General features: G+C 29.2%; 6 protein-coding genes across 8 annotated transcripts; 5 read left to right on the top strand and 1 right to left on the bottom strand.

Annotated features, from left to right (window-relative positions):
* The first annotated feature begins 315 nt into the window (after positions 1-315).
* Positions 316-2,934, top strand: LOC105835930 (transcription factor A, mitochondrial). 2 transcript variants are annotated; one of them, XM_012679594.3, is made up of 6 exons: positions 317-584; positions 975-1,344; positions 1,421-1,519; positions 1,684-1,822; positions 2,124-2,356; positions 2,751-2,934. In XM_012679594.3, the coding sequence occupies exons 1-6, from the start codon at positions 508-510 to the stop codon at positions 2,760-2,762; spliced, it is 930 nt and encodes a 309-aa protein (XP_012535048.1). In that variant the 5' UTR covers positions 317-507; the 3' UTR covers positions 2,763-2,934. The 2 variants fall into 2 exon arrangements, with proteins under 2 accessions (XP_012535047.1, XP_012535048.1); XM_012679593.3 differs by lacking the exon at positions 2,751-2,934 and having other exon boundaries at positions 316-584; positions 2,124-2,571.
* Positions 2,935-3,981: 1,047 nt separating this feature from the next.
* On the top strand, positions 3,982-5,950 carry LOC105835929. The gene is made up of 3 exons (XM_012679591.3): positions 3,982-4,251; positions 4,877-5,199; positions 5,289-5,950. The coding sequence occupies exons 1-3, from the start codon at positions 4,143-4,145 to the stop codon at positions 5,550-5,552; spliced, it is 696 nt and encodes a 231-aa protein (XP_012535045.1). The 5' UTR covers positions 3,982-4,142; the 3' UTR covers positions 5,553-5,950.
* Positions 5,951-6,030: 80 nt separating this feature from the next.
* On the top strand, positions 6,031-7,800 carry LOC105835928 (sulfiredoxin-1). Its single transcript, XM_012679590.3, has 2 exons — positions 6,031-6,914; positions 7,080-7,800. The coding sequence occupies exons 1-2, from the start codon at positions 6,704-6,706 to the stop codon at positions 7,226-7,228; spliced, it is 360 nt and encodes a 119-aa protein (XP_012535044.1). The 5' UTR covers positions 6,031-6,703; the 3' UTR covers positions 7,229-7,800.
* Positions 7,801-8,544: 744 nt separating this feature from the next.
* On the bottom strand, positions 8,545-13,296 carry LOC105835927 (cyclic AMP-dependent transcription factor ATF-6 alpha). 2 transcript variants are annotated; one of them, XM_028193114.2, is made up of 9 exons: positions 13,065-13,296; positions 12,608-12,796; positions 12,363-12,541; positions 12,071-12,296; positions 11,370-11,452; positions 10,908-11,093; positions 10,631-10,806; positions 9,108-9,733; positions 8,545-9,011 (listed from the first exon to the last, which is right to left on the bottom strand). In XM_028193114.2, exons 1-9 carry the CDS (start codon positions 13,153-13,155, stop codon positions 8,752-8,754), a joined length of 2,016 nt encoding a protein of 671 aa, XP_028048915.1. In that variant the 5' UTR covers positions 13,156-13,296; the 3' UTR covers positions 8,545-8,751. The 2 variants fall into 2 exon arrangements, with proteins under 2 accessions (XP_028048915.1, XP_012535043.1); XM_012679589.3 differs by having other exon boundaries at positions 10,908-11,452.
* A 1,101-nt stretch (positions 13,297-14,397) lies between these two features.
* On the top strand, positions 14,398-21,351 carry LOC105835924 (protein SDA1 homolog). The gene is made up of 10 exons (XM_012679587.3): positions 14,398-14,818; positions 14,936-15,031; positions 15,689-15,793; positions 18,163-18,261; positions 18,361-18,876; positions 18,955-19,189; positions 19,477-19,612; positions 19,812-20,130; positions 20,220-20,768; positions 20,973-21,351. The coding sequence occupies exons 2-10, from the start codon at positions 14,945-14,947 to the stop codon at positions 21,171-21,173; spliced, it is 2,247 nt and encodes a 748-aa protein (XP_012535041.1). The 5' UTR covers positions 14,398-14,818; positions 14,936-14,944; the 3' UTR covers positions 21,174-21,351.
* LOC105835925 (origin recognition complex subunit 5) lies at positions 15,790-17,869 on the top strand. Its single transcript, XM_012679588.3, has one exon. It carries the CDS (start codon positions 16,027-16,029, stop codon positions 17,341-17,343), a length of 1,317 nt encoding a protein of 438 aa, XP_012535042.1. The 5' UTR covers positions 15,790-16,026; the 3' UTR covers positions 17,344-17,869.
* Positions 21,352-23,170: the final 1,819 nt, after the last annotated feature.

Here is a 23,170-nt window from a genome sequence, read left to right on the forward strand (position 1 = left end):
GTTTTATTTCATTGGTCAAATTTTTCAAGTGAGCGATTGACTGTGGAATAGAGAAATTTTCGATCCTCCGGAAATTTTCTATCTTGTAGCCAATATGCTTAAAAGATTTGTTGCACGACAAATGAAACGTCAGGTTAGAAATACTATTAACCTAAGGTTGAATGGTTGTGATTGGTTGGATCCATAAGTAAAGAAACCAATCCAGTGTTCAATCACTTGGCGAATAATAACCGTTTTTTTGCCGGCTTGCTAAATGCGTTCCAAAACTCAATTCGAATAAGCAGAAGTTGGGTCGGAAATCCAACAGGGGTCTCTCAAGAAGAAGAAGAAAGGAGAAGATATCTTAACCTCGTCAGATCTGGTCAGATCCTTGATAGTTTCTGGTCTCTTTGTTCTTGTATTATTTGTTATCTCTTTCTGTATATTAATATTAAAATCTATTTTGTTGAAGATTCATTCGACATTATTTTAAATTGAACCCTGATTGTAATACTGAAATCGTATATTATGATTACGGCAACCTGTAGGTTACTGTTTCCTATCAATAGGAAACAGTATAATCCGCTTAATTTCTTTTGCATCAGGTAAAAAAATTGTCTTTTTTACAGTTGATGATTTAAATTAATTGAATAGTTTTAAAATATTCATCAATTATGGGCCAATATAGTCATTCATGAAATAAGAAAACTTTTTCGGCAACGTGGAAATTGTTGCAGCGATTTGTGATTATGTGAAGAGATTACCACGTGATTTTGTTTCCTCAGTTATTGAAATTATTCCAGAATACATTTTAATTAATATACATTTAAAAAATAGGTACTAAAGTAAAATAAAGAAACTTTGTATAACGATATTCATTTTTTTAACCTTATTTATCTTTTTAATTGTCATAAATAAGTAGAATGTAAGGAGTACTTGATAGCTTGAAAAATTATGATAATGGGGATACTTATGTTTTTTTATATTTATTTTAGGGAATTTGCTTCTGTGCAAGATTTTACTACACCTAAATCAAAACATGATATAGAAAAGGATTCTTTACCACCAAAACCAAAGAGACCGCCAAATATATTTTTGCAATATTATGTCTCTATGAAGAACAAGTTGCAAGCAGAATATCCTAATTTCAATCAAAGAGAACTTCTAAAGAAGGCATCAGAAAAGTGGACACAAGTTGACTCAACTATAAAGCAGAATTTGCAAAAGCAATATGATGAACAAACGTCTGTATATAAGCAGAAGTTAAAGGACTATGAGAGTTCTTTAACTCCTAACCAAAAGATACAAAGATTACAAGAATCAGTGATAAAAGGACGTAATCCAAAAAAGACAGAACTTAAACAAGTATATATTTAAGATTTTTATTATTTATATACACATACATACAAAAAATATGTAAACGATGAATTTTTTGCAACAGATACTTGTAGAACATGGAATGCCAAAGCGACCATTATCTGGATTTATGTTATTCCTTCAAAATAAAAGGGTTACCAAAAAGCCACAAGAATTACAGAAAGTAAGTTAATTATATAATCTCTTAACTGTGTCTTAATATAAAGTTTGGATACATTCTACTTTCGTACATTTTTATACGTATATATAAAGTATGCATCTAATAAGATATTTTTGACTTTTGAGTTTTTCTTTGAACTATTGTAGTTTCTTTCTTCATATTTCTAGGATTGGTTAAATAATGCAACTAAAGAATGGAAAAGTATGACGACAGAAGCCAAAAGTGAATATAATGAAGAAGCAAAAGATTTATTAGGAAAATATAAGATCGAAATAGAAAAATGGAAGAAAGATATGACTAATGCAGGTCATTATGATTTAATAGAATTTCTTCTTAAACGTAAAATCAAGACTCATAAGCACGAAAAATAGGATTCAGAGTGCCCCAACCAATGTAGTATGCCCATCGCTGAATCCATTGCTGCAAATTTTTCTAATGTTAGATTAAAAAACAAAGAAAATATTAAAATAGGTTGGGGCACTGATACTACACAGTGTACATTTAGAAAAGATCCTGATACTAACACTGGTAATATAAGATTGTATTAACTTGAAAAGATTATATATTTATAGTTTGTAGAATTATAAAATATTTACATTTGGTTTAGATCAATGGCATGGATCTGCAGAGAACTTGGTACTTTACAATGATAAACATGCTTTACAAACCATGGTGAAATATCCAAAGAATACAGCAATGGATACATCGATAAACAATGTTAAAAAATCAGTTGTACAACTTTATGATACAAATTTGCATACAAAGATACGCATGTATTTTGTCTCTACATGGGAAAGAATTTTGACAGTCCTAAAAGAGATTAGTAAAAACTGGAAGACGGTAAGAGAATACGTACTTATTGGCACAGCTGGTATTCTAATATCAATATTTTGCATTTTAAATCTTATGTATAAATAAGTACCGTTTTTGTATAATAAAACCCATTGGGTAACTTGTACTTTATTTTTATACATTATGCACTTTGTAATGTTTAATAATATGATATATTTTATTTCTATAATAAATTTATATTACCGTCCTTTCTGTGTAAAATACTCCTCGATTATTGTGTTAATTAATTAAAACAGCCTTATTTGCACATAATATATATAAAAGTTGCACATATTTGCATATAACATATAAAAATCAATATCTAAAATATCAGTACTTCAATTCATTTTTGAAAAATTACATACACATACTAACATCTTATTTTTCCTCTTCTTTTTTATAGAAATTATACTAACCCACATGTGCAGTGACTATTATGATGAGGTCAGCAGCAGATGCATGGTTTATACTATCTCAACATTTTATACAAATCTATAAAATATGTTTATATAAATATGTTCATTATATTTATATCATTAACGATTGTGAAATTTATCTCTAAATAATATGAATTATTTTTCATCTTACTATTTCTTCTTCATGTGCGCGCGGATATGATTTTGTAATACTTATTTTATATACTTTTGATTTGCAAATAATTCATATGTTTGCAATTCAAATGATTAAAAACTAGTATACATACTTTTTATACATATTTTAAACATATATTTTTCAATTTCATCATTATCATCCTTATCCATCAATTCACATTACGATTCAACCTAATTTTGATTTGTTGGAAGTGAGTAAACTTATTTCTTCCTTAAAATATTTATTTTCAAATAATACAAAATAAAAAATCGAAAAATTATGATATCTATGCATATCTATACATCTGTTACATATACGTATCAGGATTGTGCATTTATGTGTGATATATCTACATTACATGTAGACGATATTAACCATGAACTATGGTTGATGATTCTTACTTTTCATAAGCAAAAATTTGAGATCAATTCTTTTTTTTATGAACTAAAGTATTCTTCATATATTTAATTTCTTGTTTTTGTAATTTTTAGTTTTTTTGTACATATGTATTTATCACATTTGATAAACAAAATCTTTATAGAAATGTAATACTGAGCAGTATTAAATTGGCCATTAATTATTACTTATTTTAAAGTAACAATGCAAGTGTTATTCGATAAGTTAATCGTCAATTAAAACAATTTAAATTCAATCCATTGCTCTAATATCTGTTATCTAGCTTTTAGTTAATGAACGTCAATTAAATAAAGATAAATGTGCGCTAGATCATATATTAATTACATATTTTATAAAGAATTGCTATGCAAGTGCAACATATCTGAATTTCTTGAATTAGACTTACGAGTCTTAAAACACAATTTTAATTCGAAGTTTCCAAAATCCACACTTATAAAATTGATGAAATTTTGATCATAAGAATTCTTGTTTACAAATTGTGCAAATAGAAATGCTGTTTGATAAGTTAATAAGGTGAACAGTTTATTTAGCCTAACCTCTAATCATTTTTCAATCTTACAAATATCTGGTACTGACAGAATGCACCATTAAGAAAAAAAAAGAAACAATAACAGCATATTTTTTAATGCTAATTATTAACGATCACAAGTTCATCTCATTTGACGTTTGTTATATTTAAGATGTTTGACGCGTAATTTAATAAGTTTAGTTGTGCGTTGGACGTATATGTTGTAAAAGGGCTCGCGTATTAGTTGCCGAATATTCAATTCAATTGTTAAATACGACGATGGCTGAAATCAATGCCAGAAGAGAAGCGAGAAGACGACGAATATTAGAAAACTCAGAAAGTCGTCTACGCAGAATTACAGGAAGAGATAATCCGGATGAAATTAGTGGTAAATATAACCAATAAATATAAGCAGAAACGTGTTTAAAGTTAGATTTAATTAATGCGAGGCGCAATGAAAGTAAATTCATACTTAGTTTTACGAAAAATCTGAAATATTTACTTCACTCTGTATATCAAAAAGGGACTTGGTTTACAATTTTATCTTGACTCTATAAGCATCCCATTCATCTCTTATAACAACTTACGACCATCTAAAATCTAAACGCATGTCATTTTTTAAATATCCATTCTTATTCTCGCTTATCTTTTTGTATTTATTACTATTTTCATTGCTTACTAATTCTTACGTAAAATCCTTTGACATTTTATTTATTTTCCTTTTTGCTTGCTTACTCTTCTTTCTTTTTCTTATTCCTTGGTTTTGTCTTTAGCTCTCCATTGATTATGCATCATTGATTAAACATTAATCTTTTTTAGAGCAACATAATGTAAGATAATCTTTTTTGTATATTTTATTCTTATGCTTTGTTCAAATATTTGTATGAGCAAAATTTAATTTTATTAGTATTCTTTTTTTATTACCTTTCCAATTGAATATACATATATTTATATATATACATAGATATTTGGCTTATAATCAGACAGATGTAATTTAACAATATATTTTTTAGGTAATATAGATTCACAAGTGAAAAGTGACAATCCTAAAGAATGGAATTTTCAAGAGGATGTCAGAAATGGTATATGCAACATCGCTAACAACACGAAATTGCAAGATTACAATATTACACATGAAAATACAAAATTCGATGATGAACATGAAAGCTTTTTGAATGATAATGATACAAGCGATAATGATACATTCACATCTGAGCAACCATCCAAGTCAAAATCTATGTTACATACATTATTACTCAATCGTATCAATTTTGTCTTCCTAGCTGGGATTGTCAATATTTTATTAGTACTGAACCTGGATAAGTTATTTGGGCAGGTACATATATTTTAATCTTATATTTCATTGAGATTCATCCACGATTGATAACTTATAATACTTATTAATAACATTGTTAATACTTACAGACAGTTATTATACCTTATTTATTATTGATGGTAGGACGTTTATATAGCTGTACAACATTATACGAAGCACGAGATGGCACTTTATTAATTGCCGCATTGATATTGTGCAATGTCAAACCCAGATTAATTCATATATTCAAAGTAACATACACGTTATTCACTGTAATCCTTAATGATTTTGGTTTATATATGTTTAGCTTTGTATTGATACGCTATGCTATTAGTTACTATTACTATAATGATATAGTACCAAGAAATGTATAATTATTTATACTGATTGATTGAGTAAAGTGGAATTCTGTTGTTGGGAATTTTGTACAATAGCAGGGGATGTTATTAGAAAAGTATAAATTCTGATATATACTGCATTATTCAAAAATATGCAGCTTGTATAAGATTTTTTGCATCTTCAGCATGTGACAATGAATAACCAAGCACATATGAAGACACATTAGTTTTCTTAAAATATATGTAATTATAATAAATATAATTTTAAAATAAATTTTATACATAGATGTAATGATGTGATATTATGTAATGTCTTTACAATTCATATTTATGTCAATGTTGTACATTCACAATTTTTAAGATCTCTTATTATTAAAGTTATTTAAGTGCTTTGATAGGATTATGCAAAATAAAGTACAATTGATTAATTACAATCTAGTAAAAATAATTGCGCAATTAACATTTTCTCTCTATTTTATGAAAACATTTATATGTAAATAATAAAAGAAAGTAAAAAAAATCATAATTAATCGCATAATCTTATTATATAATATCCTAATCTGAAAACATTAAAATTATAACCGTTTTGAAAAATCAGTAGTGCAACGTATGTACATAATATTTATCAGTTCATGTGCGATTGAAATTTCTTCAATAAGTTTTTTAAAGCAATATACACAAGATGTTTGACACCTAGGCGAAAGAAAATTTAAGAAATGATTTTATAATGAGATAAAAATAAAGACTAACAAAATTGCGATTAAGAATTCGTTTATTATAAATGTTTAAATATTCAGAAAAATTTTGTATATTGTTAATTTTTGTCTTGTTTTATCTAAAATCACTTCTTAAATTTTTTTCACTTGCTAAATACGTTGTGCGTGCGCGTGTATGTTACGTATGTGTGCGCGCGCGCATGATGCTTATGTGAGAGTATGTGAGTATGAACCGAGGGAAATGCGATAAGGTACTCGGCGGTTATCGGTGTACAATATTAATTTATAATTTTTTTGCCTGTTTTCCTACCAGCACATTGATGAAAGTCAACTTATCTTTACAACCTGTATGATTATATAACACATCCTCAGTTTCTGATGCAATAGCAAAGTTATTCGTCTATTACTATTCATTTGCACGTATTATCGATGCATACAATATTATCGTGAGATCATCAAACGTTAAGTAAAATGATACGTAGGAGCGCATGTCAAATAGCTAGCTCGATTCATTCGAATCCTCGCGCAGAGGTGCACGACGTTCCAATGAATGTGATTATCAGACCTTTCCCTCCCGTGGTGAATGAGGAAAAGGTTCAGAGTTTAATGAGTGCGTTGAAAAATGTCGAGACTGAGCACACGGTACCACCCATCGACATTTTGTGGATAAAAGGAATTGAAGGTAAAGTTGTTTGTAGAGTAGCTGTGCAAAAAGTACTTATCTTAATTCTTATTAAACTCGTAATAATTTTTCTTATTATTGTGCTAATTTCAAGGTTTTTAAGCAAATGAAATTTGACTATTGTGAAATATAGGAGAACCGATTAAAATTATTAATTATGTTTAGGTGGTGACTATTATTACTCTTTTGGTGGCTGTCATCGTTATATTGCTCATCAGCGGTTAGGTAAAATGTTTATTAAAGCCAAAATAATCCAATCAACCATAACAGATTTACGATGTTATCTCGGAAATTCTACTCCAGATTTGAAGTGATTTAAGCACATTATTTGTGCATAAATATAAACTGCACGTTTGTTTTATATGTATAACTGAATTAAATTACTTATGTATGAAAAAAGCACACATATAATAATATTTTTATTATTACATTTGTGGTGATTGTGATTTGTAAGAGTTACATGTCTTCTGTTTGCGCCAAAGACTTGGATTCAAATCTATTCAGAACATACAAGATTTTTAATCGATTATCTCTCAGAAGGCAAACCATTGAGCAGACATATAACTCTTATTTCAAAATTATATATAAATAAAGTTAAATTGATTTTTATAATAACATTGCTTCTTATTCAAAGTATATTTAATGTATTAAATGTATTTTATAAATAATTTTATAACAAATATAAAAAAAAATTAATAAAATCTTGAATAAAACCATCTTTTTATGCTAGCTAAGTGTATGATATTAATTTGCTATTATTTGCTATGATCAGTATTTAATATAGAAGATGTGGATTTTAATAATTAAACTTAAAGCAGAGAAAATTTACTATATTTAAATAGCACTACTTGTACGAAAGCAGATTAAAATAAACCTTGAAATAGTTTAAAATGGATTTATTTTTTATATGATCTTATATAATTTTTTTATTTTTTACATCATTTTTATAAATTTTTACACAAAAAATTTTATAACATTAGGTAAATAATATATATAATACATATGTTGAAAAAAAGAACCAAAGTTTGAAATTTATAATTTGATAACAAAGGTCATAATTGCTTAATATTATATCGAAAATTATAAAAAAATTAATTCTATTTTCTTATAAATATTATATAATTAATCTTAAAAAAAAAAAAAAAAAAAACAATGTCTCTTAAAATAAACTAAAATGATATGTAAACAAAATTGTTTTTATTAAAATTACTTATTGAAAAGCTAATAATTGATTTTTTTTCTAACATACGAATATTGCATTAAGATAGAAATTATATATTATTATATCTGTGATTTACCAATCACAAATTACGAACTTTTCTTGTAAGATTTGTGCATTTTTAAAAATTTTACTGCTATTCTAATGTAAATATATAAAATATTGTATTACAGATAAAAAAAAATTGAAATAGAAATTATAAATTTGAAATAATGTAGAAGTAAGGGATTATGTAGATATTAAAATTTTCATAGTCATATGTTATTTACAAATATCAAATCTAAAAATTAATTATGTGTAATAAAAACACAACACATATATATATATAATTTATATCAATATTTTGTGATGCTGCTTTCAAAAATAATAAAAGAAAAGAATAATTTTAAAAATTAATAATGAAGATATAGATATGATTCAATATAGATTATTATTATTATGATACATACTATGTAACTATAGTATATAGTATAAATTTATAATTATTACATAAACATTTTTTAATTGCATCGTTGATATCTTTTGCATTTTTCATAGGACTAGGAACATATTTATGTGTATAGTTTCAGTACATAAAACCTCAAGATTTTTAACAAAAAAATTTTTTTATCTATATAATCAATGCACAAGGTGTTTTTTATATCGATGTTTTCGATTTGCTTCTTTCAAAAAGTATGGTTTGTAATTTCTAGTGACATTATCTGTGGATGAATCATCTATATCCTCGACAGGATGAGATTGATTCGATTGACTTGTAGGTTTACTGTTTCGCAAGTGGACAGGTATAATAGACTGTTGTAAATGTAACAATTGCGTATTAGTTACTTCACAATCAATTTGCATCATCGTTATATGATTAGGTGGCGTTGAAAATGTACCTGAAAGAAGAAGACATCATTATATTGTTACATCAGCAAATTAATATTATTTATTCGTAAGTATATATATGTTCATACAAGATTAACGTCATTTACCGTTTATGGATACAGCAGGTAAAACTAAAGACATTTTCGGTCTAGCAGTATTATTTTTCCGGGAAGCTGGTAATAATAAATGTTCGCCACTAAACCAGACAACGTAAAATGTGTCGTCTTTTCTCCCTAAAGCTTCAAATAAAGAAGCATGTTCACTCAATATCGGAGAAAAGATTTCAAGTGCATTATTATCTGAATGTTGATCAACGGCAGGAATGTCGATCATTCTGTGCATAGTTTTTACTTTTCTATCTCGTGATAAATATAATTTTCTTCTTGTCTTTTCCTGCAATGGTAGTCTCGACAATGATACATTTAATGAATTTGTTTGTAATTTCGTTTTCCTTAGAGCAGTTTGATTGTTTTGGTCAGATTCACCAACAATCCAACGTCTCAACTCATTATCTAAACGTATCGACTCGCTCTGATTAATATACATTGGACATATTGGTTGATGTACAGGTACACTTTTATTAAAACTTTCTTCAATTCGATCTTCCATATTATCATTTTCATCTACCGTCCAGAACAATCTTCTGTTATGTTTATCCTCTGCCACAGGCACTGATAAACTGTTAGATTCAGTTTTAAAATTTTGTGAATGTACATTTTGTGAAAGCGTCCCCCTTAAATAAAAGTAAAAAAACACTTAATTTTTATGCATTATATGAAAAAACAATTTATATTGAGGGAATCCTAATTAAAGTGCCCGTCAAAACTTGATCGGGGTCGATAATGTAGAGTCATTTGTGCATACCATTAACAAGATTTCGTATGTATTTCTTTTACAGATTCGGAAATCTTTTTCCAGAATTAAAGTATACGTATTAATATGATCATCATATGAACTAGAATTTTATATCGAGAATAAACAAAAGAGACTGCTTTTTCTATATCTGAATTTGCAGTTATAAAAAGTTCATGAGACTAATCTTTTTTTCTAGACTTTTAATCTTAGTTTGAATTGCACGATATTGTTCGTATATGTTATCCCTAGAGGAATATGGTTTTATTTTGTACATATATGTATATCGTAGATTTTGTACACTAAACAAATATTGTCAAGTGACAGCTCTGTGTACTAAAAATGATTTTTTTCGTTTTTGATATTAAATCGACCATATACCCTTATTTTGACGCGTACTTTAATTCTGTAAAAGAGTTTTGCGATTCTATAAAGCCAATTAAAAGATTAGTTTAATGAAAAAATGTCTGTAAAACGACTTTAGAATAAATTTAAATATAGAACCCAATAGTCTACTTTTCCAGAAATCTTGACATATTTGTTAATCTTTGAGAAAATTTCAAATAAAAAAATTTTTTACGAACATTATTATGAAATGTATCTTTAAAATAGTTCTTATATTCTGGTACATGTCATAAAAAATAATAGAGATATTATCTCAAATTTTTATATAAAGATATTGTTAAAATTAATTAAATTCCTGATATAGAAATATTTATTTCTTCCAAAGATCATACAACTTAATGCATAACACCAAATATTGTAATATTGCACTTACCTAAAACCATCAATGTTGAAAGATATCATGAAAATTATACCACAAAGGATAATCGAAGCAGTTCTTTTCACTTTCTTTTTCAAAGGTTTACTTAAACTTTTATATTTTTTATTATCTGTATTATCTGTGATATTGTTTTCTATTTCTGATAGCCTCTGTTTTAAGACGGTATTTTCCTAAAAAAAAAAAAAAAAAAAAAAAAAAAAATTTAAAAATAATTTATAATTTCCATTGGACCTTTGTAAAAATATCTACACATAAAGCATAAACCATTTACCGATTTTAATTGTCTATTCTCTTCCTTCAACTCAGATACTTGTTTCTCCAAAGAAGACACATATTCTTTTTTCTTCTTTCGCGAAAGACAAGCAGATTCTCTATTTTTTATCATTCTTTGTTGTCTTTTTAATGCCTTTAATTCCTGATTGTTTTTTGGCCAATTCATGAGGCCAATTGCTTCATTCTGTACAATTAATGAATTGGAGTTTATTTTATTCTGCACTACTTGAAATGGTGTACAACTCATAGTTTTATTTGCAACAACAACGTTGTTACATTTCATAACAGAGCCATCATTTAAAATAGTACAAGCATCTATCGACTTTGTAGTATTTGATGGACAAATGTTTGCTATAGTGTTGATTATTTTTACATTTTGTGGTAATTGGACCGTGGTTTCCATTTTTTTATTAATTGATTTAATATTTAATAATTTTTGTTGTTTATTTGTTGGTAATACCTGACGTTTCGAGGGATACAATACATGCTGTGAATTTGCATTCTGTGTGGTATCATGAACAAAGATAGTATTTGGAGGTTTGCCTGTAGATTTTAAATATGAATTTTACCTCTATATGCATTATACACATATAAATGCATACAGCTTTGGTTAAAAATATTAGGAAACAGTTATATCTTAAAAAAAATTTTTTTTAATATAAATATCTCTTAACTAATTATATATTATTAATTTAAGAAAATTTGAACAGTAAATAAAGTGTAAATTATCTTTTGTTTTAAGAACTTTTTTAACTTAAGTTTAATACCAGTAACCAAAAACAATATAGATAAAAGAATTCCAGATGAAAAAATATAAATGTCTAATATTTTAGCCAAAACTGTACATATACACGTACACATATAAACGATGATTCTTGTTTGTTTTACATTTATTAAAAACAATATAAAATATTTTCAGAATATTGCAAACTTCACATTGATGATTTTGAGATTAATTATCCAAAATTGTGCAATAAACAAAAATTATATTTGAGATATAAAGAACATTAATTTCTTTTAATAGTTCTAATGTTTAGTAACAAATTATGTACTGAAATTTAGTAATTTTCAAAATAAACATTTTTGGTTAATAACATGTTATTAAAGGGTCATTTTACACACACACACACACACACACACACATAAAAGTAATATTTTTACCATATTTTATATTTTGTGCAATATTTATGGGCTGGATGGGAGTGTACTTTGTAGAATCAGTTCCTGCTGATTTTGTGATATATTTTGTTGGATTTAAATCTTTCTTATTATCATGTATGAATGTAACTTGTTGCATTGCACTTGATGCATTTATGGATGACTGAAGTGATTGCGATGATGGAGATATGCATTGTTGAGAAGAAATTGGCAATGTCTCTACAGTAAACTGAAAAAAAAAATTAGTAATATACATCTTTCACATCTTTGAGACTAGAAATGCCATAAAAAATACTTCTGTTTTTATATCTTGCATCATGCAGTTTGCCACTTCTGGTATGTAACATCTTATTTGCCTATCTGAATCATTAGATTCTGAATGATTAAGGCTACTAGGTGATAATGGAAATTGTGCAGTCGGGCTTTCAGGTTCATATTTAATTTCATTTGTTATCTCATCCATTTTTTCTACTCCTAAAAGAATTTCAAGTACAATAAAAAATATTATTTCTGAAAAATATTTTTTTTAGTTTTACATACCAGTGTTATCTTGTGCACAGTAAAAATTAATTTCTTTAAATGGGGCCCATAAGTCAAACATATTTTTCATCCCTTCATTCGTCGTTTTATTATAATCCAAGATTGTATTTTCTTCTGGCACTATGGGTATTCCTAATTCAGAACTCCATGATTGGAAAAGGTCATCAGAAATAAATTGGCTACTTTCTTCTGTGAAATAAATATTCAATTATTGGATAATTTTGTTTAAATGCATAACAATGCAAGATCAAATATTCTCTTCTATTTTATTTTATTCCTTGTAACACTATGTTAATAGTTCATAATGAACGAGGATAGCAAAAAAAATAACACTCTTATCTATGCAAATATTGAGTTAAATAATATTATATAAAAGTTTTACATATATTTTAAATACATGAGAATTTAATTATTTAATAAAGTATTTAACCTAAAAATATGCATAATAATACTTAACCTAAAAATTCGAAATCTGAAAACATTGGTGTCTCAGACGTCGCAATGCTGTCGCACCCGCTGCTTCGTTGCTCAAATTCTATACTCGGCATGTTTCCGACGAATCGAGCCTTTACATATATCTGAAACACACTCTCAGCAAAAAAATTCTAACTCTAATGACACGTTGAAGACTGTGGAAGACTGCGTGGCTCTATTCACACTGTTCACACAGGCCAGAAAACCTGTAAGTAAACATATATAACGTATGTTATGCCCAGTCTACAATGAGTCGTTGGTCGTTGGTCGTAAGAAATTTAACCAATCACAGTTGATCTTAGAGAAGAATAACCGAACATAATTGGTTAAATTTCTTACGACCAACGACCAACGACTCATTGTAGACTGGGCATTAGAGATACTATAACAGAGATTCGCCAATGCGTTAACGATTTCTGATTGGCTCCCGTCGCTTGGGGTATAACCGGAAGTATGAGAGAGAAAGATAGATATAACTGACAGAGAAAGCCTAGCCGATCTAACCTGTCACCTGTCACCTGTCAAAAGAAAACAGAGTAAACCGCCATCGAAAACGTCATATCCGATATCCGGTTTTACCCCAAGACGGCACATTGGCGAATCTCTGTTATAGTATCTCTAACGTATGTATGTACAAATTATAAATATATATATGTACACTGCGCGTCAACGATTCGTTCCATTCCCCTAGCAAGTTTAAGGATATATATAAGCCCCTTTATAAGCCCTATGGTTTGTTCGCGTCGCCATGCCCCGACATGATCCTACTCACTCCAACGCATTCTAATAGGTTGGCGTCATCGGAATCAACGTATTGGAGTGCGTTGGGGTGAATAGGAGCATGTCGGAGCATGTGACGCGAACAGACCCCTAGGGCTCAATTCTTAAATTTATTCGCAAGAGAAACGTATGCGCAAATACCCACTCCAACAGAAAAGTGCAAGTTTATTGGTTAAAGGTCATACGATAGCCAATAAGGTTCCAACTTTTCTGCAAGAACAGAATTTGCGAATACGTTTCTCTTGCGGCGAATGAATTCAAGAATCGAGCCCCTAGTCTACAATAAAGGATTTAAGTTTTAAGCCGTAAGAAACTGGCCAGTCACAGTAGATTTTTATAAGAATCCTCGATTGTGATTGGTTAATTTCTTACGGCTTAAAGCTTAAATCTTTATTGTAGACAAGTAACATAAAAATATACCAATAACAGCGAGCGCTCACTCAACCGTTGAGTTTTCTGAACGCAGTCAAATCAAATGGTCTGTTCTTTCTAGCTGCACTGTTGTACTGGTACAATAAGTTAAAATAAGACAAGTATATTTTTTCTCATTCTAACTTATTGCACCAGTGCAACAGTGCAGCTAGAAAGAACAGATCAAAACATTCAATCTAACCTATTAATCCTTTATTTGCACGTGGTATATGAATGAACGGATGTATTTAAAGTTACAATATTTCGTATAAAAGAAATTGTGGCAATTATTATATTCTTGTTTCGCGGAACACAAAGAGCAATACTTTTCTCTCCTGCATTCCTTTGTTTGTGTGCAAAACATCGAATGAGCATACTTTTACTCATATTGGAATTGAGATCGGCAAATTGAACGATTATCGAAATTATTAAGATCTAAAAAGTTGCGATTTGACATTTGATGCACGAAGGAGTATGGGATAAAATTGCATCGTTAACTCAAAAACGTCTTATAAGATTTAATTGGTTTCGAAGCCGGCGGAGAACGTAAGTATGAAAACATCGCTTGTATTTCTGTAATAAAACGTATAATGTTTTAAAATGTTTGTCTTCCCACTAAATTCTATTTTTTGTTACAATAATGTCAGTTATTTATTCATATAGGCTTAAACAATGGTAAGACATAACAATCAGTTACCAAGTAATCTTCCACAACTACAGAATCTTATCAAACGTGATCCAGAATCTTACAAGGAAGAGGTAAGTTTTGTAATATCTTTGTTTTATTTTTTATATATTTTTTTTGTTTTTTTATTTTTCTATATCTTTGTTTTATGTAAATGTAAATAAAATATAAACTTTTCTAAGTTATCATTTGTTTTGTATAAGCTGCATTTTGGTGCCTAAGGCATCTTTGGTGCCTATAGCGCTTGTAAGCATCATTTGTCCTTGTTTAATCATGATGAACAACAAGGATGAAATGACACTCGCAATGCTATGAGCGCCAAATGGAATACAGCGATAATCTTTTATTTTAACTTTCTCTTATGGATCTCTTATAAAATCAAAACTCATCTAGGAATGAGGGATGAATTTGAGATCTGTTGATTATGATTTGATATTCCTATACTAATGTCATTTTTATTTTTGGTTTATATTTTATTCTTTTTTTTGTATTTGTAAATGTTGTATTTGTAAATGTTGTATTTGTAACAATTATTACTGTCTATGTAATGATAACAGTAATATGCTATTTTTATAAAGTAACGTTTCTAAATTTTAGTTTGTTGTTTATTATACTGATACAATTTATAAAACATCTCTGTATATTTTGTACTCTGTATATTCTTATATGCTTGCGTATTAAAAAGAAAGAAAACCATATGGTTATTTCAAAAGCAATATGTTTGTTCGCAGTTTCTTCAGCAACACTGGCATTACAAGTCTACTTTAGAAGTTTTTCGTTTGGAGCCTACACAATTTAACAAAAGTCTTGATGAACTGGTAACCTTCTTGGCTCAGGTTAGCACATAAATACATGCTTAAATTATAACAAGAATAAAAATATACGTGCTTGCGATTTTCATTAATTTAAGCATCATTAGAAGTCTATTGCAAGAGCGCTAATAACTTGTCAGAGCTATTGTCTACCTTCCTCTCTTTTTTTTGATAAGTGTAACACTATATAAGCGATAGAAACTAAACATCAATTGTATTCTTAGTTCTTTTCTCTTGAATAATTTTAAGACGTAATCATGGAAAAGTATTTAAAAAAGATAAAGAAAAAGCATAACATTATATGCCGCGAGAAAATTATAGTACAGCTATATTCTTTGATTGGCATAGAGGATGAACCGATGCCAGAGAGCATATTTGTGTATGGACATATGGCTACTGGAAAGTCATTAATTATACAGAGCTTGCTCGATTATTTAAAGTATAATGTTAGCTACGTTAATTGTATAGAACATTTAGGTAGTAAACACATATATAATTATATTCTGGATGATTTAGTCACATCTACAAAGGAATTGAGTGACGATACGCAATTGAAGCACAGCTGCGACAATATGATGGATTTTATACTTACACTTAGGAAGATTTTTTATAATGATAAACGTCCAATCGTGTTAGTATTTGATAAATGTCATAAGATAAGACACTTTGATGCCACCTTTTTGCCCGCAATTTTAAGACTCAGAGAATTGTCTGACATTAATATATGTACGATTTTGATAAGTGAAATTGCGTGGGATAAATTTAACACTAAGATAGGCGCATTGAGACCTATAAAGATTTATTTTCCGCAGTACACGAAGGATGAATTAGCCCAACTGCTACTATTAAATAAGCCAGTGGATTACAACATAGATTTTTATAAAAATTATTTGAATCTCTTTCTCTCTGTATTTTTCCGATTTTGTAGGGACCTAAACGAACTTCGGCACATGGCTAAAATAAATTTTGTTAAATATATCGAACCCATAGAAAGTAAACAAATTGAACTAGATAACGTTGTCGCGTTATGGCGAAACATATCTGCTACTTTGAGATCTAATTTAGAAATCATTTATCTTAGAGTTTCAACAGGCGATTTTTTGCAACCCGATCATCAAATGTCTCGGGAAATCGAGTCGACGACGAAGCTAGCTTTGAGTTTTGAACTGCCGTTTTACGCGAAGTACATGCTGATCGCAGCTTATCTAGCTTCGTATAATCCTGCTAAGTATGACAAGCATATTTTTATGAAGCAGAGTAGTAAGAGACGAAAAAAGGTACGGTCGACGAAGAAAACGGGAGAAAACGCTCAAAAGAAGTCTCGAGTTTTTACTATCTCAAGGATGCTCGCGATCTTCTGCGCTATTCTCGATGAAAAAGTAGACATCAATGCTAATTTACTTGCGCAAATATCCACCATGTGCCAGCTCGGTCTACTATCTATCGTCGGAGATAATGTCATACAGTTGGACGAAACAAAATTCAAGTGCTGCGCAAGTCACGATTTTATTGTCGTTGTAGCTAAGACAATTGGCTTTGATATAAAAAATTACTTGAGTGTGAATACGTATTGAATATACTTCATATATGCACAATTCATTATGTTCATTTTTAGTTATAGTTTCTTGCGTGTGTCTCCTAGTAACTTTACATAATTCTTTGTATGAAGACTTTTTAATTATAATAATAGAAAAAAACTTATATATATTTATGTTAAAATAATATTTGGCATTTTTATGTATTAGTCTTAGAGTGCTACTTATGTTTTTCTTATATTAACATTACTCTGACTGAAAACTCATCCACAACATTTAGAATTTTTTAAATACTCTTTTTTATTTTATAAATTGGAAGATATTAGAATAATTGAACTAACATTATGTAATGTAAACAAAAATATTTGATTAAATGTTATTAAGCTATCAAAATTTTAATAACAGAAACTGTAACTTGAATTAAACTTGAGTGAAAATTTCTTTACAAGCACTCTAGAGTTAATATAATAATTTATATATCAGATATGAAATAAGTTTAGAATATGAAACACAATTTTGTGTGTAATTGATATAATTTGTTTTTTTATTAAAAGTTTTGTAAGCACCTTTTTGTGTATTCATTTAAACATTTCCTATTTTACAATATTAATATTTAAACGAAATATTTAAAAAATGTAATATTAATGTATTTAAATATTTCTATTAAAATTAAATATGTATAGTTATCGATTGTGTACATAAATGTATAAGTAGTGTACATAATACACAGTATTATACAATTAATAATTAGTATTAACTAGCAGTATTAACTGTATAACTATTTTTATACTTTAAAAAATCACTGAATAAAATACTTGTATTAAATATGTTTGTCTAGCTCTTTGCATATTATTACAGGTAGCCCATTGTTATCCAGATGATTTGAAAACATATCCTCAAGAGATTGTTGATATATTACAAACTTATAACATCATATTAGACAATGAAATGCGGATGGTAAGTGTTACACGCATAGAAGTTAAATTATGCTATTTAATACAATTGCGAGTAAGTTATTACTATAATTATATTAATTATAATTTATATTCTTTACAGACATTTTGTAAAGCGTTAATCCAGCTACGCAACAAATCCCTCTTAGAACCTACTGCACTTCTCAGTTTATTTTTTGAGCTTTTGAAATGTCAGGATAAAGTCTTAAGACAGTTTCTCCAAACACATATAGTTACAGATATCAAGAATATTAACGCAAAGCACAAAAATGCTAAAGTTAATACAGTATTACAAAATTTTATGTTTTCTATGTTGAAAAATCCGAATGCCAAAGCCGCGAAAATGTCTGTGGATATTATGATAGATTTGTACAATAAAAATGTCTGGAACGATGTCAAGACTGTCAATGTTATAGCAACAGGTTGCTTTTCAAAAATAATGAAAGTAGTAGTTGCTAGTTTGAAATTTTTTTTGGGAACCGATCTGGAAGAAAAAGAAAGTGACAATAGTGATTCAGATGATGAGCCAAGTATGAAGGAAATTATGATGGCTAATAAAATAAATAAAAAAACGAAGAAACGACAGAAACAGTTAAAGAAAGCTAAACAATCGTTTGTAGTAAGTTTAATGTTATGAAATTTATAGGGGGGGAAATGTGAACTATGATTTTACCTCTAATTTTAACATATCTTTTAGAAAGCGAAAAAGAAGAAATCTAAGGCACCACAATATAATTTTTCAGCATTGCATTTAATTCATGATCCTCAAGATTTTGCTGAAAGATTATTTAAGCAGATAGAAAAGAATAATGATAGATTCGAAGTAAAGCTTTTGACTCTAGATGTTGTCTCTAGACTTATTGGCTTGCATAATTTATTTCTCTTAAATTTTTATCCATATATACAAAGATTTCTTCAGCCCCATCAACGAGGTAAAATTAATAACATGCCATTAAGTTATTATTTGAATATTGTACAATTGCCAAATGTTTAAATTTTTAATTAAATATAAATATCAATATCTGCTTAGTATTCTGTATTGTCAATTATTGTTGATATTAATTGCTATTAATAATAAGCTTTATTATTTTTTGTTTTGAATTATGCAAAGAATACGTAGTATGTAACTTCTTATTTTAGTGTATGTGAATATATTTCAATGTATATAAATATGTAAATATTTTACACATATATATGTATGTATATTTGTTTTTTTTAGAGGTTACCAAACTTTTACAATTTATAGCTCAGGCTTCGCATGAATTAGTACCACCTGATGTATTAGAACCCGTTTTGAAGACATTGGCAAACAATTTCGTAACGGAAAGAAATTCTGCGGATGTGATGGCTATTGGGTATGTAAATATCTGTTTTACTTTATTGCGAATACACATATTGTTTCTCTCTCTCTCTCTCTCTCTCTCTCTCTCTCTCTCTCTCTCTCTCTCTCTCTCTCTCTCTCTCTCTCTCTCCCCCTCCCCTCCCCCCTTCTCCCTCTCCCCCCTCTCTTTTGTATTGCTTTTTATTTGTAATATACATTTATAATGTTTCTAGTTTAAATACCGTGCGTGAAATATGTGCACGATGTCCATTAGCCATGAATGAGGATCTGCTTGAGGATTTAACGCGATACAAGCAGTATAAGGAACGTTCCGTTATGATGGCAGCACATTCTTTAATTGGAACGTTCAGACGTATAATGCCTGACTTATTGCGAAAAAAAGACAGAGGCCGTCCTACTGAAGCTAATATTATGATAAAGCCTTCCAAATATGGTGAAATTCAAGCAAGTGAGTTTGTACCAGGGGCAGAAGTTTTATATGATCAACCTGCTGAAGAGAATGCTGAAGAAACTAGTGATAGCGAGGAAGAAGTAAGTGAAAACATTCAATTTTATTTAATCCAATCATTTAATATTATTTATTTTTTATAAAAATTATATAAAAATTTATATTAAAATAGGATGATGATGAATGGGTGGACGTAAGTGACACCAATGAGGAAGAAGAAATCAGTGAAAACGAGTCCACAGCTGAGTTAGATGAAGTAATGAAATCTTTCAGTAGAGAAAATGAGGATCATGAGATTTTAACGTTATCATGTAGCGAAAATAGTAATGCACAAAACACTTGTAAAGTGAATAACAAAAGTGGAGAACAAAAAACAGATAAAGTTTTGCGAAAGAAAAACGCTTTGACAAAGCAATTAAAGAAGGCGCAAAAATTAGAGAAAAAAGCAAAACATAAGTTGGAGAGGGACGAAGAATTAACAGCTGAAAGGAAAACAAAAGCATCTGTGATATCCATCGAAAGATTACTCACGGACAAAGATTTCAGAAAAATTGATGTTGCATTAGCAAAGCAAGATGTTACATACGTTAAGCGCGGTGTTAAGAGGCCACGTGAAAAAATCGAGACAGATAAAAATGAAGAATTAGTAAAACTGAGTGATATAGAAAATATATTCAAGAAACGCAAGCATGATAAGGCTGCCCGACAAAAATCTGTGAAGGTACATAAACTACTATATTTTAATATAAAGATATCAATTTACATAGAAATATTAAACATTAAGATTTAGCTCAGATTAAATAAGGTTCTTTTTCATTTATTTATATCGATATAGTTTTGCTAATTATTATATTTTAATTTAATAAAATGTCTAGAATAAATTAGCTTAGATATTGCTCAGATAATAGCATCATTAAATTTACAGAAAGGGCAAGAAGAACGAGACAAATTTGGTTTTAAGGATCGGCGACAAAATCCATTATGCAGCACAACAAATCGTGAAAAGAGAAAAGGAAAAGCTTTCTCAATGTTAAAACAAAAATTAAAAGCAAAGGTAAAACGATCTTTTAGAGAGAAACAAATAGCTCTTAAAAATCATTTAATAAAACAAAGAAGAATGAAATAATTAGTATATTTTAGTAATTAATTTTGTGTTTTTTAGATAATAGATTTGTTTTATAAATATATGTAATGTACAATAACGAATTTTAAAATACATTCTATTCTTAAAAACTGAAAAGAAACTGTGTGTAATTATTGGCATTAGTGTTCTTTATATTCTATTTTTGTTTATTTATTGTTTTGTAATTTTATCAAGAATACATCAACAATTAGTATAATTTTGATTAATAATTTCCGAAATTATATAAAAAGGAACTATGTAAAATGTTATGTTGTACTTATATATATGAATAAAATCTCCAATTAAATATAAATGGGATAAAATATTAAAAAATATGGGAAATATATATATATATAGTATAGTGGAACTGAAATTTAAATAAAAATATATCGTCAATAATGAAAGGTAAGCGATTTATAATTTTAAAAAAAATCGACAAGTTAAAGAATTTTTAAATTAAATTTAGGACAGAAAGAATTCCAGATCATTTGATTAATATTTATATTAAAATTAGATCGAGAAACAATCATATAATATATAATATATTATGATTAGATAATCTAGGTATTTTAAATTAAAAGTTGTTAATTTAAAAATAAAGTTTTTGAACATTGTAATAAGTTCATAAAAAAATATTCTTTTATATATTTTCAATTTACAATTAGTCCTGGGTGAGCTAATTGTTTCAATTTATTGGAAAAAGTTGGAACATTTGATCCAGACTTTCCGTCGACAAAGGGCTGTTAACTCATACTCATTGGCCGCGTTCAGCAGACAACTGTTGAGTGAGCGCTCAGTGATTTTTTAATATGATTGGTTAGATCTAAAGGTATTAACCAATCATATTAAAGAATCACTGAGCGCTCACTCATTAGAGTGCGTTGGGGTGAATAGGAGCATGTTGGGGCATGTGACGCGAACAGACCCTAGAATAGTATACTACGACATGTACGACTTACGTTTTTCTCTGTCTCAAGCCTCGTCTACAGAAGTCGCAAGCAGCCAGTTGCGACTTGCGACAGCCAATGATTGTCGAGCTTTAACTAGAAACTAGGTGCTCATTGGCTATCGCAAGTCGCAAACAGCCAGTTGCAACTTGCGATAGCCAATGAGCACCTAGTTTCTGGTTAAAACTCGACAATCATTGGCTGTCGCAAGTCGCAACTGGCTGCTTGCGACTTCTGTAGACGAGATTTTACCCTACGACTACGACTGCGACGCCTACGTCTCGTTCTCTGCCTTTTGCTAAAGGGCCATCTACAATGGAGTGTTTTAGCCGTAACAGCACTAAAACTACGGCAATGCTGTTTAGAATAAAAACGACGTAGCAATAACATACAAGCCGGCCATCAAAGAAAGGCGACCAAAAACTAATCCCGAATGCCTTAACGCTCATCGTAAGCATGCAATGAATTGGCTCAATGTCTGCTGTAGGCTGTAAACAGTAAAGCGGGTCACACACACTTTCCGTAGAACGTAACAGTAAGGTTTTGACCAATCACGTACTTGATTTAGTCGCTTACTGTTACGGTCGCCCAATCCAACATGTCGAAATCTTACTGTTACGTTCTACGGAAAGTGTGTGTGACCAGCTTAATGCCCAGTCTACAATGAGTCGTTGGTCGTTGGTCGTAAGAAATTTAACCAATTATGTTTGGTTATTCTTCTCTAAGATCAACTGTGATTGGTTAAATTTCTTACGACCAACGACTCATTGTAGACTGGGCATAAAGCAATACGAAGTGGAGACATTTTCTACGACTACTGCTATGGCCTACGACTCTCCATTGTAGATGGCCCTTAACATACAAGCCAATTATCATAGAGAGGTAACCAAAAACTAATCCAGAACGTCCGAACGCTCATCGTAAACACGCACCGAATTGGCTCAATGTCTGCTGTAGGTCGTAAGCAGTAATGCCTCGTCTACAAAAGTCGCAAGCAGCCAGTTGCGACTTGCGACAGCCAATGAATGTCTAGTTTCTAGTTCAAGCTTCGAC

This window comes from Monomorium pharaonis, chromosome 2 (assembly GCF_013373865.1).
Source record: "Monomorium pharaonis isolate MP-MQ-018 chromosome 2, ASM1337386v2, whole genome shotgun sequence".
Taxonomy (NCBI): domain Eukaryota; kingdom Metazoa; phylum Arthropoda; class Insecta; order Hymenoptera; family Formicidae; genus Monomorium; species Monomorium pharaonis.